The 17,442-nt window shown below is 42.1% G+C and overlaps 1 protein-coding gene and 1 pseudogene across 1 annotated transcript; both read right to left on the bottom strand.

The window, feature by feature from the left end:
- The window catches only part of LOC127365227 (potassium/sodium hyperpolarization-activated cyclic nucleotide-gated channel 2-like), a 31,905-nt pseudogene extending 23,489 nt beyond the window's left edge, over positions 1 to 8,416 (bottom strand).
- Positions 8,417 to 11,170: 2,754 nt separating this feature from the next.
- LOC127368739 (E3 ubiquitin-protein ligase RNF126) lies at positions 11,171 to 17,213 on the bottom strand. The gene is made up of 9 exons (XM_051409865.1): positions 17,020 to 17,213; positions 15,868 to 15,926; positions 15,716 to 15,776; positions 15,389 to 15,627; positions 14,651 to 14,719; positions 14,490 to 14,559; positions 14,039 to 14,132; positions 13,313 to 13,428; positions 11,171 to 12,320 (listed from the first exon to the last, which is right to left on the bottom strand). The coding sequence occupies exons 1-9, from the start codon at positions 17,092 to 17,094 to the stop codon at positions 12,168 to 12,170; spliced, it is 936 nt and encodes a 311-aa protein (XP_051265825.1). The 5' UTR covers positions 17,095 to 17,213; the 3' UTR covers positions 11,171 to 12,167.
- Positions 17,214 to 17,442: the final 229 nt, after the last annotated feature.

Here is a 17,442-nt window from a genome sequence, read left to right on the forward strand (position 1 = left end):
ATCAACTAATTTGATTAAATGTTACATGAAAGCACCCTTCATCAGACCCAAATTATTCCCACATCATCAATACTGAGATACTGAATTAATAACGTAATATATGGGTTTGTCAATGTTATCCAGCTCCACAAAAAAGTGCCAATAAAACTGCAGAATGTCTGACACATTAAACAAAGAGGAATTCTCACCACCATATTAACTTGTTTTAGCCAGAATTACTTTTGTACAGCAATAAAAATAAGATTAACTGCTGTCATCCAGGAAATACTTCAAATCTGAAATTTACAAGTAGTCATGGTAGGCCCTGACGATGTCTGGGAGCAGGACCCAATCTGTTTAAAACCCCATTTGGACCTGAGCCTCATGTCTAGGTTAGTGTGGTCTCCCCTCACTCAGTAAAAGGCTGGGCTGACAGACAGACCTATAAACAACCAGCTTTTATCTCTCTGAGAGAGACATGGCAACAAAGAGCCCAGCTGCCTGGCCATATCTCCCCCCTTCTCTCTGTTTTTCCCTTTTATCTTTCCTGTCATCACCCCACCATGTTGAAGAGGAGGCACAGAGGGATCTAGAGGTGTGCTTAAATCTTTCTTTTTAACAGCTTCTTCATTGGTATCCTACCGTTGTTTTTCTATGTCTGGCACACCGGCTGAATGCTACTGCAGAGGGCAATGATATGAGTAATTTTTTTGATTTGTTGGAATGAAATACTGACTTTTGCTCCTGAGTTAGTAATAGCATAATTGCAACAGACATCACTTAGAATAATAATGGTTCTCTTCTCTGAATAGTGCAATGCACTATTTTCAAAGTGGACCATATTAATCCAAATGACAGTATATATAACTATCACCACTAACCTGGAGCACCCCTCATTTTTAGCCACGCCAGCAGCATCGCTCTAGGGATGGAAATGTCAGTCCAGACAGAAACATCTCAACAACTGTTGGGTGACAGCCATGAAATTTTGCGCAGACATTCATGGTGGTTAGAGGATGAATCCTAATGACTTTGGTGTTCATCAGGCCAAATTTTACTTTATACAAAAGTACCAGGAAAACTAATGAAGTTCCCATCAGCCTCAGCTTTTCAGTGCTAAAAAGCAGATGTTAGCATGCTAACCCCACCAATCTAAGATAGTGAACATCGTAAATATTATACCTGCTAAATATCAGCACATTAGCATTATTGGTGTGAGTGTGTTAGCATGGTGATGTTAGCATTTAGTTCAAAGCACCAATGTGCCTAAGTATAGCCTCACAGGACTGCTAATATGGCTGTAATATGTTGTTTCAGTGACCAGGACCTATATTATTACTGCCTACCTTTGTAGAGGAAGACGTTTCTCCAATAATACAAGAGACTAAACAACCAACTGATTTAATTTTGTGGCAACAAAGATGAGTTGACAGGAAAATAAACCCATTTTGTAGTCTCTAAAGGACCAGTGTATAGGATTTAGTGGCATTAATTGGTGAAATTTTAAATTGCAACTAACTGAACACTGCTCATGTGTATCTGACGACCTGGGAATGAGAATAAGCTGGGAAGTTTGTAGGAGAAAGTATGGTAGCCGCGAAAGGTTTGGTTTATACATTCTGGGCTATTGTAGATTCCTATAGTCAGGTGATTATACACTAAAGAAAACACACCTATTAATAATATATTAAATTTCTTCTAATAGATCCTCCTATATTTTAAAGACTGAACCTTTAAAATAAAATGAAGCTCTTTGAAATGCAGAAGTTAATTTACACATTTGAGTCTTCCCTCTTTTGATGACAACATCCCTACTAGAGCGTTGTGTTCCTGTTTTAGTAAAGACAAGAAAGAGTTTATCACAGTCGCAAAATATTGATTGACATTCAGCCAATATTTTTTAGATGATGGTCAGAAACTTTAATCAATATTCTGTGACCATCGGTAGCTCCTTTCCAATCAGCTCGGAATTAAGGACGCAAACCAGTTCCGGGTGATATGTGCAACTTGGTATGCGCAGACATGATTCCCTGACACTTACCTCCATCTTGTTGAGGGACACCCAGCAGTCTGAGGGGAATTCCTGCAGCATGGGAACCAGGAACTGTAGGCAGCCGTCCCAGTGACACAGCAGCAGCATCATACCAATCAGGTTAAAGATCCGCATCACCGCACTGGCCAGGTCATAGGTCATGTGGAAGATCTGGAGTGAGACAATAAGAACTTGTAAACTGACTCTTGGAGATATGTTAAAATGTTATATTGGAATATGTTGAATATGGTTTTTATTTAAGTTTGTCAAATACTAAATTCTTTGAATTAATTTCTCAGTGGCAGGCCTGGCTCCCCATTCAGATCCACAGCCTCCTTTGGATTACACTAAGTTTGATTAATGAGTAGGGGGAGACAGGTTCCCATCAGTCCCAAATCAAACACAGCAGGAGCAGGCAAGACATTTGTTACACAGAGATACATGACATCAATCAAAGGCTCAGACACGCACACAAAACACTCACGCATGCCTGCAGGCACACTGATACGCTAACAACACAGACAGACATGCCAACACGCACACACGCACACACACACACACACACACACACACACACACACACACACACACACACACACACACATTCAAACACACAGAGTGATGGACAGGGACCATCATGATCCTTAACAACTGATAGTCTATGTCGTCCCATACATCAATCATTCTGAGTCACTGGACAGTCACTTAGGCCAATCATCTATCACCTGACTGACTTTAAGAAACCACTTCTTGTTGGTGCTTTGGCTGCATTTAACAGCATGATTATCTTTATACAGTCTAAATGTGCAGAAATTACAATACTCTTCATAGTAAGACATGTAGGAAGGTCAGATAAAGTCTACTATGAAGGACTGAGAAATGGGTTATTTGTTACTCAGTGCAGTTGAGGGAGAAGTGATACTCTGCGATGGGAGTGATGAGGAACGAGACTGGACATGAATCACATGTGCTGATCTTTCTAAATGCCGCTTTAACCTTTATAGGGTTTTCACTGTCAGTTTTTATCAATCAGCAACTGACAAAATAGAGTCATTTGTCATATCTTTTTCACTCAGGATGGATGAGAGAAACTGTACCGTATGCAGTCATGTTGTGCCGGCTGATGGAGACGTTCAGCACCATGGACAGCTCCAAGAAAGCCACACGAACTAAACATAGCTCAGGGTTCAGATTTTTTAAATAAACTACGACAGATAATTTGAAACTGGCATTTCCTGTGTTAGTGTCTCTCTCTCCACCACGTCTCCGCTCTCATTCTCCATGCATGCCAAGTATCACTTCCCATCACGCACCACTGTGTGTGTATGTGTGTGCATCGCATCATATCTTCAGAAATCCAATTATCCAAAGGTCAAGTTAGCAGCCAAGCCCCACTGCGCTGCTCACCACTGCAAAATGCCAACACCAGGCTGCCAATACTGGCATGAACGAAAAGTCGAGTGATCTCATGACATTGTTAGACCTCCTGTCTCCCAGGCTGCTCTCCTTCATTTGAGGAAGGAGTCCGAAGAGAGGTTGGAGCAGGGTCCCCCGTCCCCAGACAAAGTGCATCCCTCATAGAGTAAATAAAAGCTGAGTGGCCAAGGAAGGGCAGGACTGGGCCTTTGAGTTCAGTCTGCAAGAAGCTGCGACTCTACCTAGCAACAGCACCCATTTTCACATCCAAAGTCTGCCAGTCAGGCCTCTGAGGAAATACCAGCTTTTCTAACCTCTCCGATCCCTTTAAATGAACAGTTAGTGACATATATAATTTCAGTCAGCAGCCCCCTATAGCTGCATATTATCATCACCCTCTACCCCACCTGCTCTTCCTCTGGCACCTTAATTGATTAACTGTGTTTGCCATGTTAATAGGCTGCTTATTAGACCGCCTGATGCCACCTGTGGGACTGCCAGGTCAGACAGGGAGGCAGAGGGGTGGGGGTGGGAGGTTGTGTGACAATAACAGTAATTAGAATGCAAAGTTTGTTAAAGCTCAAACATCCTGCTGACATTATACATGTCTCACCAGGTGGCAGGTGAGAACATTAATATCGAGCCTCCAGGCGGAGGAGAGCAGGCCGCTCAGAGCAGACACAGAGGCAGATTGTTGGTTTGGTCACGAACCAACATAAACATATTGGAGGCAAATCAGTGACCTTTTATCACCGTCTAGATTGGGTGTTTCTTCCTCTGTGGCTGAGAGTTGTGTGATTAGCGTTAATAAAATATTTACAGAGGCAAAATCATGATGTATGCTCTTACCTCTTCCCATTGGTGAATGTAGCGTATTAATCTGGAGAGCCTCAAAAGCCTCAGAAGACTTAGGATCTTGGTAAAGCGGACGATCCTCAGGGCCCGAGCAGTCTTGTACACCTCCGAGTCGATCCCTTTCTCCACTATGAGGAATATGTAATCCACTGGGATGGAGGAGATAAAGTCCACAATGAACCAAGTTTTTAAGTACTTCTTCTTAATGGTTTGAGGGTCCAAAATTATGTCTGAGTTGTCCTCAATGATGATTCCAGTGCGAAAGTTGAGCACCAGGTCCATGAGGAAGAAGGTGTCAGAGACCACATTGAAGATGATCCAGGGCGTAGTGGTCTCATCCTTGAAGAAGGTGATGCCCACAGGGATGATGATCAGGTTGCCCACCATAAACAGCAGCATTGTGAAATCCCAGTAGAACCTAGCAGGCATGTGTAGTTGTGGTGTGTACATGACAGTGTGTTAACATGGGTACAGGAGGGGGAAAGGGGGGAGGGTGGGAAGGGGGAAGACAAAAATAGAGTCAGATAAGAAAAGGGAGTTGCTGTGGAAAGCCGATAGGCACAAGAGACTTCCTAACTCTAAGATGGAAAAGTGTAAACGAAGTGCAGGAGCTACACTTTGCCTGTCTGAACATGCAGAAAGCCATGAGAGAGATATTCTGCTGAACTTCCAAGATTCATATTTCATTTCATTTTCATAATCTTTTATAATGCAACAAAATATATCTCATGTTTGTCTCTAGTAACAAAGATCATTTTATAAGCATTGCTGAAGAAGATTTCTTTTTGAAAATCTTGTCTAGTATGCATTTTCAAGGTTTAAATGATGAGCTAAAAGATGGAAGCAACTTTCAACTTCGTTTGTCAACCTTTCATTGGCTATACTTACACTTACCCCACAGACTGTATGTGTAAAAACATGTACAGGGAACTATAATTGCAAACTGAGCTTGCACATTTGATGAAGGTGACAAAGTAATGACCATAAAACATTAAAATATTTAATGTTTTGCATAATATATGGGCACAAGGTATATAGTCCATATGTTATCTTCAGTATGACATCTCTAATGTTTGGATGCAAATTAGACTTACTCATGAACAAATTATTGTAAAACTCCAGTAAGATCCAAAACATAGAAATAGACTTATTTGGGATTTGGGAGGGGTAGCGCTGCATAGAAATCACAGATACTGAGCTTATCCATTGCATTTAATCCAGTTTTACAGCTAGGGATCTCTGAGATTCCAAACTAAAGTAATTTTCAGTAGCAGACAAAATTAGGTTCATACTTGATTCTCATGAATTTAGGAAAAGTCATCGCGTTTTAAGCTGATAAAAACCTGTAAAGTATGTTTCTAGAGTTGTTAAAGAGGACCCAAACCAAAACATGAGGGTTTATTTATACGACTGCATTTGGAGATCTTCTCGACCTTCCGGTACACATGGATACCAGGAAGGCGACTATCTTTCTATTTACTGCCAGCGGTGATGTGGCACTTTGGTGAACGGGACAGACAAAGAAAAAGTAGTGAGGTTTGAGCCCGTCAGAGGAGGCTCTGCAGGACAGGTGCAGCGCTGAGTCATTACACTGCGACTTATGCAACAAGCTCTGACTCCTCCACTCCACGGCAACAACAATAACCGCCCCGATTATAATGTTTGGAAGCAACTTTGCTGCTTCAACTTTGCATTAATTTGCATAAGAATGACGGAGGGGCAGCTGCAGCTTCACACCGTGTGGGAGGTCACATGGTAAAGAAAGGTCTCCAAAGTGGCTGTCGTCAAATTACATCTCTTATCTTGCAAACACGTCTCAAGTGTATCCTTTAGTGGTCTACTGACTCGGCGTTATGTGGTGCAAATGGGCCAACACGTGAATGGCGCTGTGAGCGTTTGAAGGTAGCGCTCAAAACGTGCCAGCCGATTCCAAATGAGACGGGAGCTGTCCACTGCTTGTGGTGCTGAAAGCAAGCAGCCCAGCAGAGAGCAAAAAACCTACTGATTTTCTGACCCAAATGCAATTTAGCGAATGGGGCATGTCGGGAAAAAAAGGGGGGTTCACAGGCTAATTCAACAAGCCCGACTTAAAAGCAGCCTTCTTGGCTCGTACATTTCCCTAAATATTTGTATGACAAAATAGCTGCTGGATGTCCAGCTGGGTTTTCGGTGTTTGAGCCGTGATAAACAGAGCGCATCCGTCATTAAAATGCAGGATCCGGGGAGTCGTACAGACGGATAGCCTATGTCTCCAATGAGCATGCTTGAGGTTTTCGCACACTTGGCTCAAGGTGACATTCCATTACTGAGTGCATCGCGCGCACACACACACACACGCGCGCGCGCGTAGCCTACATCCTGTCAGCACAGCTCTTGTCGCAGAGCATAGCTTATACTACAATATTAACCAGATCTGTGTAAATAATGGCATTTTTAAAAGAGCCCGAATTAGCGGCGGAGCGCTGTCCTCTTCGTTAAATGTGAGCGCACCGCAACGGGAAAGTCGAGATGTGTTAGCAGGCCGGGCTTGTTGAGCATCCCAGACATGCTACTGTACATACAGCCTGGAATAGGATTTGTTTACAACCTTGAAAGGACACTCTTTGCTAAAGTCCGTTTGCCTGACAACAGGTTGTTTGGGGGGGGGATTAGTGGCAGCACGTTGCAGTGCATCGATTCAAATCTCCACAGATTCAATCATAAGGGATGAAATGGAAGATCAGCAGCCTGTAGCCTTGAACAATAAAACCATGCATGTGTTCCCATGGAGTCACAGTGGTTACTCACTATATAGTGAGTTGTAGATGACAATGAGGACCCACACGGGCCCCTCATGACTTTCAACGTGCAACCAATGGCAGCCCCAGCTCTTACCTGAAATCGCTGTAAGGGTGTATAATCCAATTTCCAGCTGATTTGACCCTCTCCTGCTCTCTCTCCACTGCTTTTTGACTACCATACATGCGTAAGGAGAATTTGTTAACTCCAGGCTGCAGCATACTACTAAACTGCCGCTGCATGAAGCTGGCTTGGCTGCCCCGAGGCTCCGCATCCTCGGCGGGCACAATTGGCGGTCCATCCTCCGGCTTCTGGAAAGTGACAGAGTTCCTTGGCTGCTGGGTCTGAGTCTGAGTCGGGCCGTGCAGCGAGGACGAGGCTTTCCGGCTTGGTGCGTTAGAGAAGGACACCTTGGAGTCCTTTTTCTCGGGGACACCGCTGGACACGGGGGTAGCACCGGGGTTTGCGCTCTCTCCTCCGTGCCCCCCGGTCAGGGACCCGCCTGGTGTGATCGAGCCGTCCATGCTGGCGGTGGTCGAGTTACAGGCTCCTCGCTTGGTGCTCCCTCCGTCCTCGGCCCTCCCCGACCCTCCGGTCTGCTTCTCCTGCTTGGAGATGATTGAGCGCAGGCTCCCGGTACCCGAGTCCCTCCTGCATTCTCCGTTTTTGTTGCATTTCATGCTGGAAATTGGAGCGACGCTGTTGCGACCATCACCCGCTGTCGCGTTTAAAACCTCTACCGCGACCGCTGAGTCCGACGCCTCCGCCCCAGATGCTCTGCTGCTCTCGCCGCGCTGGGCAGCATCGCCCGGGCAGGTTGTCTGGGTCTCGGTAGCTCTGGAGGCAGCACTGGGCCGTGGAGCGGCGGGAGCGTCCTCTGTGTGCGTGTGGTAGGGCTCCTTGTTAGAGTTTCTCCTGGAACCCGAGGACGCGGCTCCCCCTCCTGGCGTAAAGTTCTTCATCCTGATACTGCCGCCGCCTCCTCCTCCTCCACCTCCACCACTGCCGCTCCCCCGGCTCGGCGCAACCGCGGATGCTGAAACTTGGACTCCTCTTCTCCGTCCTCCGTCTCGTCCATCACGACGTTGCTGGCCGCACCGGGATGCTTACCGCTCGCTGCGCCGGGAGAACCGGAGTCCAGGCAGTTCTGGTTGCTGTTGCTTCTTGTGCATTTGGACGTGGCAGCCTTGGGTGCGTTTATGTGGCTGCATCCGCTGCCGCCCACCGCCTTCTTTTTCATGGTGGCAGCAGACGCCGGTGAAACCTCATTCCTGTCCATGACATTGAGCATATCAAATTTTGCCTCCAATTATCTTTGGAGAACACCAATCAGAGACAGAGGGGAGATGGAGAGAAGAAGAAGAGAGGGGGGGAGAAAGGAGAGAGGGACAGAGGGAGGGGTGAACGTGACTTCTTTGCAAACTACTGCGCTTCTACTTTCACTAGTCATTGTGTCAAAGATGCTCAAGCATCAAACTAATTGAGCCCTTTGACTGCGTCAAATATCATTAAACTATTAGCCTCAGCTGCTCATGATTCAGCTCAGGCTGCTTCTAGCTGAGGCCTCTCAGTCATGACCTGAAGCCTGAATGGCCTCGAGTAGCTCAATCCAGATAATCACACGGAAATAGATGCTTAACATGTTGTCAATCACGGTTTATACCGACATCCAAAGTTTAATTACCACGTGTTAATGAACACTCAAATGATGTCATATGTTTAAGAAGGTGTTTTCAATGACAACCTTCCTGAATTTATGTCACCCACACTTGGTGCTTAGCGCGCCCTAGCGGCCGTACAGGGGTGGCACAGACGGTGGCAAATGACAAATGTTTAATATTAATGTAATTCTGACACAAGAGTCAAACTTTACCAAAGGCACATGGTCAGGAACAGGAACAGGTCTACAGACTATATCCATACAGAAAGGTACAATATTATCGCACGTCACACAAAGGTGTCTGATCCTTTGGGAGCTCTCCGGGTTCGTGTCCCCCTTCCACTCCCCACAAGGTACATTTTTGTTTCAAAGCACATTTTGATTTCTGTCCCTCTGAGTCTGGAGTTAAAAGGCACAGATGACAAGAGTACAAATGTTCATGGGTACAGACGGTACAGTAGGGTTTTTGTGCACTGAAAGTACATAATACAAGCACCAAAAGGTTTTGCTACTGTACATTCCAGGGTCTTATTTTCTAAAAGTGTGAATATGAGAAACCCTAGAAGCACTAAAGAGGAATCACTTAGCTATCCACGTCCTCAACAATTAAAAACACTTTCACATTCAGAGGCAGAGTCAGCTACTGCATAATCTGTGCAGTTACTAACAGTAACAGTGTATTGTATATTAGTGCCACACTGACACAAGGATGCTGTTGCACTCGGTGCAGGTTCAGCATCACTAATGGACTATTTAGTGCTCTGGTTTAAACTGCATGGTATGATCATAAAACACCTGGTTCCAGATGTATAGTGCAGTAAATGCATTTCCATCAGCATCTCTGTTGGAAAGAATAGTATATAAAGACATCCTGAAATCCGAATTTGCCAATGGCCTAAGCCATAGAGCATTACCCCAACTCTCTGAGGACGTGGGCCATGATAATCAGGTGCTTTGTCACTTGAGAAGAGATAAAGTAGCTAGCCTCTTTTCTTTGGTCTAATTTTGGTCATTTGTAAAGGATAGCTTGGTTTTACACACAAATACTCACACAGGGCTGAATTCATCACTGCTACATACTTATATTCCTGCAGAATCAAATAAAACTTCAACCTAATAGCCAATTAAATCTTCTTGCAAATTTCTTACCTTTTGACATCAGTGCTGGGAAGTCAACAGCGTCATCCCTTTCTCTCTCCCTCCCTTCTTCTCTCTCTCTGTCTCCCTCTTTCTGTCATCTTCCCTCCACTTCATTAGTCAAAACTATACAGCTGCACTAATGTTCAGTTTAATTTCCTGGCAGGGTGATACAGCGATGTGGTGTTCACAGATAGTTTTCAGCAAATGACAAGTGACCACTGATGTGGCAACATAATTAAAAGAAACAAGTAAGTAAGTGGTGGTGATATGAAAGGCCCAGAGACATGTTAGAGTGCTACACAGGAGCTAAAAGGGTTTATCCATTCATCAAAATGAAGAGCGCTAACCCATATAGGGAAGATTAAGTGATGACCTTATTGGTGTGGAGCAAAAGACATGCAAATCTCCTGGACTAGTGAAAACAAATGAGAGGAAAAGTAGGAATCAACCTAACCTGTATCTCTTTCCCAAAGTTTTACCACAAATTAAGCCAGAATTTCTCAACCGGAATCTCTCCTCCCTAAAGGTCATGTAAATGAGTCATTAAATAACAAACCTAATAGCTTTTTACATTTGCAGCATTGGCAGTTTAGGGACCATCAGGGATATAAATTAAATTTGTTATTCTTATTTATTTAAATATGAAAATCCTCACAGGTCACCGGTGTGGTGAGTCAGCCACCACCTGCTTGTTGATTATTGCTACAAATTTCACCTTAACGCAATATTGGCATGCTGGTACTTGAAGGTACTCAACATTCGTTTCAGGTTTTGTCAGCACCATAGGATGGACTTATAGTGCCTGTAAGAAGAATTCGACCCCCTTGGAAAGTTTTCACGTTTTTTTTGTTTAGTACTCAAATAGATTGTATATAGTGATATATTTGTTTTAATTTAGATCACTTTATAGACATTTGCTTTCATTTTGGCATTAAATGGTCTTATTTCTGTTTATCCATGTAAAAAAAAAAAACCTAATTAAATCTACTTTGATTTAATGTTCTAAGACAATAAATCATGAAATCAGAACGTGGCAGAAAACAAGTGCCCCTGCTGCAAACAAGAGGCTGAGTTGTGATCAATTATCAAATCACTTTGCTGCATACAAGGCTACTTTTCATTAAACACTCTGAAATATCACAAGAACAATTTATAATTGTAATATAATAATAAATGATTAACATGCATTTATGAAAAGCAGGCGAGTTGTCTTTCTCCTAATTAAAAACAACTGGTTTGATCAATATTGAACTATTATTGAATGTGTAATAGTAAACAGTACCAGACATTATCAGCAGAAAACAAATGTGTTTGTTTTAGCACTTTATTGTGACTGTACGAAAAATCAGTAAATAAAATAATAACACTTGTCTTGTGAAACACATTTGGTCAGTTCCATAGAGGTAAGATAATCCCATGCCTTTTTTATGTGTCTTTTTTCCTTTTACATTGCTCAATTTGTGTCTTGGTCAAGGGTTCAATAAATAATTTTTTTTCACTTGAGGAATAAAAATGTGTCCACTGTTGAGCTGTGTGGATCTTTACCTTGTCAGATACACCAAGTACACTGGATCAAGCTCTAATAAAAAGAGACTCTAATAAAAAGAAAAGAAAAAAAAAAAACAAGTCCTAAAAGACTTATTCAATGCAAAAATGTGAAAAATCTTTTTTGTTCAGTAGTTTACCCAAACTCACATTCTCAACATCAGACAGATTTTTGTGCAAAATGAAAAAGAAGGTGAAAATAAATAAAAATCAGATGCATACACTCAGTTTCCTTTCCTCAAGGTTTTAGTTTGATCCATGAGCTGTACAGTGGCTGACAGTTCAAAATGAATTCTCTATCTACACATCTATGTACTCTGCATCACCACAGGAATTTTTTTTTTTTTTTTTTTAAAAGAGCCTTTTTTTTCTTCTTTTAAATATAAAATGTGTCCCAGCTTCATGGCAAAGACATCTCTCCATCAAAAAGCAGTCCACTCTGGCTCAAACTCTGCTCCCGTTCTGGTTACAATCCCAATCTAACTACTACTCACAGCCTTTCTGCATCCTCCGTCAACACTGCCCAGTCCCACCAGCTTAAACACTCTGCAACGATAGCAGCAGGAGCTGGACCCAGCGTCCGTTCAGCACAGGGGGAAGAATGATGACTAACAGTCTGCAACAGATTCAGAGTTCCCCTCCACTCATATCGTCCCCTTGAATTGAGACAGACAACTGTCCTGGTCTCAGCTGTGGAGAGGAGCTGTAGGGTCTTGTATGTTGTGAGGTTTTCAGATGGGAGGTGGCTGTGACGATGAAAATCTATGAATTGCTGGCAGCATTCTCATTGCTAGGTGAGCTGGGTGAGGAAGAGGAGGAGGAGGAGGGAGAGAAGTTCATTCCTGATAACCCTGGTGGGTCTGTGGCTGTGTTCTGTCCGCTAAGACTCTTCCTGCACACAGGACATGTATCATGCTGTGGGAAACAAGGATAAATGAGAAGTGTTTTCAATACATTAACAAATTCACATGAGCATCCAGTTCTGTTACATGTGTGACATGGATATCAGGGAGGACCTGATTCAACCTTTTTTATCTGAATCGATTAATACCTCAGCCTGATCCAACTGCACACTCACTAAAGACAAACCCGTTTGTGACTGAACGACTAACCACTCTGAATTGTTCAGCAATTCATTTAGTTCTGGTGTGCTCATTGAATGGCTGTTTCCCATTGTCAGAGAAAGAACTGACCAATTGGAGCTTGGTAGTGGGATTAAGAATGTGGATGTCATTATCTTACATAGGTAGGTTGCTAGCTACATTCATTATAAACAACAACTACAAGGGTGGATGGGGTCGCAGCTGTACAAGGTGTTGGAGGTCATTTACAGAAATAATACACCTCAAACTTATTTTTTTGATAAATGTAAAAAACTTCATTAAGACAAAACAACAGAAAACAATGCCCTCGCCAAACAGGAAAACAGCTAACATGAACAAAAGATTCTGTCCAGCTAAAGAGGTATTAATGGTGTAGTACATATTACATATTTATAAAGTTTGGATTGCTGAAGTTTAAATGTATTATCAACCTACAGCAGCACTTAAGATGAGCACCAGAGTGGTATTTGTTCAGGGAAAGAGGGTGGGAGTAAATACAAAATACTGTCTCCTGAACAGTTTGGTTGCAACCTCTATTTTATCTTGTTTATGTTGATGTATGCTGAATTTAATTAGTTTAGTTTATTCTATACCTTATCTGTTATTAGAGGTACATTTTACTTGGTTTGTATTGATTTAAGTTGAAAAGCACAAAGCACAATGGGTTAAAATGAATAAATTATCAGAGACAAATCTGGATTTAGCTATATAGCTTAGTGTAGTTGATACCAATCAAATACTGCAATCAATGTCTGATATGAATCTTGCGGCTCTGTATGGGACATACTTGATAGACATACATACCTGTTCCAGCCACGGTACTATACAGTCATTATGAAACAAATGATTGCATGGCAGTTGTCTAACACTCTCTTCAACACTGTAGTCTTCTTTGCACACTGGACACTCTAAACCAGCACCTGCACAAACAGAAAGCGACATACTGTCTGTGTGCGAGAGAACCGCGGCCACATGCATCAGCTGCATGGAAAATTGTGGTCACATAGATTCTGTTTATTTGAGTTGAGGCGGTGTTGTGAAATGTAAGGTTCAATTCAAGCTCTTCACTTCACCACCACCACCACCACCAACATGATTAAAAGTTCAAACAGAAAGTACATATGCATGTAAAAGACATTTTCAGAGGGTGATTATTGTTAGTTGTCTACTTGTGATAGAGAAAATACTGTCCCTCAATTGACTTATGCAAAGGATTTTTATTGTATGAGGTGAAAACTGTCATAGTATAAAGAACACACCATGCATATACACACTATATGCATACAAGTGAGTTTAAGAAAAGTTTACTTTGTTACATTGGGGTCTGCATATATGTATATATTAAGGTCCCTGTAACATCCAAAGCCCTCAGTTTACAACACTGCTATGTAGTAGTTGGGCGTTTAAACATAAAAACTGATGAGTGTTTTTGAGAATTGATACAATATCACAAAACAAAATATTGTTATAGTCAAGTGTACGTGACTGAGTAACTGTAAGTGAGAGTCCGAGAGAGAGACACAAACTTACCCACATGTTCCTCTGTAATGGAGATTGTGGGTAAACTCTTTATCCTCTCTCTGTCTGCAGGAGGGGGACCCGTGTTTTCAAACTGGTTCAATAACTACATGTGAAAAAGAAGAATCTCAATAAATGGCTGAGAGATAATCTGCATGGGAACAAGGTCGTTCTGTAAAAGTACAACTTCTATACATCATCTTCCAATATCTAGCTAAACTATATGTCTGATTTAAAGGCCGAATCCTTCACTAAGTGTGATTTACTGAGGTGCACTCTGTCAAAAAAGAGCTATTGCTTTAAAGTATTGTTATATTGCTAGAAAAAAAGTCATAACACTATTAAAATATATTATCAATTATAAATATATATAATATGTAAAAGGTTTGTGGCACAATGTAGCCACCTAATTGATATGCAGTTTTATTTCCACTGTCATGTAACAAAAGAACACTTTTTATACCTGTGTAATTATTGCATCAAGACCATTGGCACCCCAGGCGTAGTCCATTGGATTGGAATGTAGCATTCCCCTTCAAGACAAGGAGGTTAGAGAGTTAACACAGTAAACTTGATTGTAGTTAGTGATATGAAACAAGTAAACATACAGTTTCTTACACTTACCATGGTCCCATCCCAATATTTGGCATGGCTGTAGGTGCTATGATTCCATTTACTAGCTGCTGTATAATTCTGTATCCGGAAAAAACATCATAAAAAAAAAAAAACACTTTCATTAAGCATTTGTTGAATCAAACTGAGAAATTCAACTTGTCTTCTTTCCTCATCTGTATATATTAACAATTTCATGGTCAAACAATTGTATTAATACTTAATACACACAGTAATACTAGATATCTGCGTGCTATCTGAATGCTGTTTGGTATTCATAGGAATAGCACAATTAAAATGGTAATACAGGATATTTTGTCTTTATACTTTTTGAAAGGTGTAAGAGGCTTTACAGATCATTTTTTATACTGTATCTGTTACATGTGTGTTTGTGTCTTCAAGTTGGTTCCACCCTGTATACAAAAATGCCTAAAAGGTGAAAATACACACCACTATGTTATATTATGGAAAGCATCAATTTAAAATGGATGTTCATTAAGTATACAGAGTAGCCCTCCCACGAATCTTCTCCCTTCTCCCCGTATCCCTCACTCTCAAAAAGGTCTGAGACCTCTGGTTTAGATGTATCATGTCACCATATTCTATATAAAACTGGAAATTACATTAAGTATTTTCTACCATAACATGTGAAGCAAGTATTACTCACACCAAATAAGCTAATTCCTTACCTGTATCCTCTTGTGCCACAACAAACTCCCACATACACTCAACTGCTTAAAAATGTCTCACCCCTCTAATGTGGGCACCCCTTCATGGCGCGTACCCTGTCTTCGAGGAACATGTCGCCCTCGTGGTTGCCGTGCACTGTATCGTTGCCGTGATGCCATTTCCCGTTCCCTCCTGTTTTCTGTCTCCCGGTTGTCCTCTGTGGGTAGCCGCGTTCGAAGGTCAAAGTTTTCATCAAAAATCCCAAGAGCAAACGGACCGTACCCAGAGGGAAATGTGAATAAATGCTGGTGATCCATGTTCTAGTAGAAAGGACAAAGGCAGTGTCAAATCATGTTGCAGAGTGAAAAATGTTTTCCTGGACCAGATGATTTAACAAATCAGACTGACCTCAAAGGATGGGCGGTTCTGATCACTGGTGGAGGACGTGGATGCGGACCCATTTTCCGTACTGCACAGACACGGAGGTAAAGCTGAGACTCAGAAATCCTTTTTAACATCAAAGTGACCAAATTCATGAGACACACAAAAATCCTCCATACCTTCTTTCCTCAGGAAGTTCCTCAATAAAGCCAGATTCACAGCGTGGACAGGTGTAGTCCTACAATGTAAATATAAATGTAAATATGTAGTTTACATATACACAATAACTAATATGTTCACAGTTGACTGTTTATTAGGTACACTGAGCTAAAAACAAAAGCACTCTGATTCAACAGCCCTACAAAAAATCCTACCCTCATGAGGGCTGTGAGAGAGGTGTTGATTCTACTTTATGGTCGTTTTGGAGGCTGTGTGCTGCTGTTGAATTGTGCTGTGTTACACTGAGAGGTGTTTTTAATCTTTAACCTACCATCACTGGTAAAAATGAGGAGGACAAAGAAGAAATGCCTCTCAGTTAACAAAACACAATTCAACAGCACCACAAACTGCAGCTTCCATATATAAACAACACATTGTGAGCATTTCCAATCAGTACATATCCTCTCCTGACTGTATGTTGTCACACAGGTAACATAGGCTGACTGTCAATAAAGTAACTGTGACTGTAACATTCAAGAAGCTTCCCATGAATGGCCTTGACAACAGACTGCTGTGGCAGGCGAGTGGGCTGTTTCCACAAACAGCAATGTTAACTGACTGGCTTTAGATGGAAGTGATATTGTGAAAGTTTTACTTCTCTTTGAGGTATAACCAAAATAGTCTAACACCAGGCCTGTGGGTGGGAAAACAACTCAATGTAGAGTTGTTTTAATATACAATGACTCAAAACCAGAAGCTGTTAATCTCCCCCTCACAGAATCAAAATCTGATTTCTTTAACTAGCTGACATTAAACGCCACCACTATGACACCTGTACGGCTGTTATAATGGGTTATATGAAGCTGTGGGTCATTATACCGCCGTGTAGCTGACATTAAATGTCTAACACACAATATCGTAACACGACTGGACCCACCAACTTAATTACCACCACCTGACTGTCACTCTGGACCGCTGTTTGCCTATTGGGCTATGGGGCTAGCTAACTAGCGTAGCTACAAAGCAGCAGTGAATCGACGTGACTGGGTGTGCGCCACACACACACACACACACACACACACACACACACACACACACACACACACACACACACACACACACATAAAACGTGTCACTCTTCAAGTAGGCACATATGTCTCTTAGGTCCTTACCGGTAAACGCGGACTAATCTCTGCTGAACACCGGTGACAAAAAAACCGGCAGGGCCGTGGGGGAGCTTCAGCCATTTCTAAGCAGGAGACCAGTTCGTACGGTACGGACGGGTAGCAACAAGGGACAACAAATCCTGACTTTTTGCGATGGGAAAGACCAGTGGAAACGGAAACGTAACGTTACCATGGTAGCTAGAACAAAAATACCAAGACGAAGACTTCCGGTTTCATATTTTCCCTTCAAATAAGAGCGAGGAAATCCAACATGAAAATATGTTTTAATTCTATTCAATTATCACAAATTGTGTGACATTTAAAATAGCTTACTGACATAAAACACATTTTAATGATAGTTTGAATTGTAGAGGCTGAGCAGAAGTAATTCAGAATACAATTGGACAGTCTTTCTGTCAGTGCTCTTCC

Source organism: Dicentrarchus labrax, unplaced genomic scaffold (assembly GCF_905237075.1).
Source record: "Dicentrarchus labrax unplaced genomic scaffold, dlabrax2021, whole genome shotgun sequence".
In the NCBI taxonomy this organism is placed as follows: Eukaryota; Metazoa; Chordata; class Actinopteri; family Moronidae; genus Dicentrarchus; species Dicentrarchus labrax.

Coding starts and splice junctions, on each gene's coding strand:
- LOC127368739 (XM_051409865.1), bottom strand. CDS start 17,094: ATGGCTGAAGCTCCCCCACGGCCCTGCCGGTTTTTTTGTCACCGGTGT. Junction 15,777..15,867: donor GAACTTCCTGAGGAAAGAAG/GTATGGAGGATT, acceptor GTGTCTGTGCAG/TACGGAAAATGGGTCCGCAT. Junction 12,321..13,312: donor TAGTACCGTGGCTGGAACAG/GTATGTATGTCT, acceptor TGTTTCCCACAG/CATGATACATGTCCTGTGTG.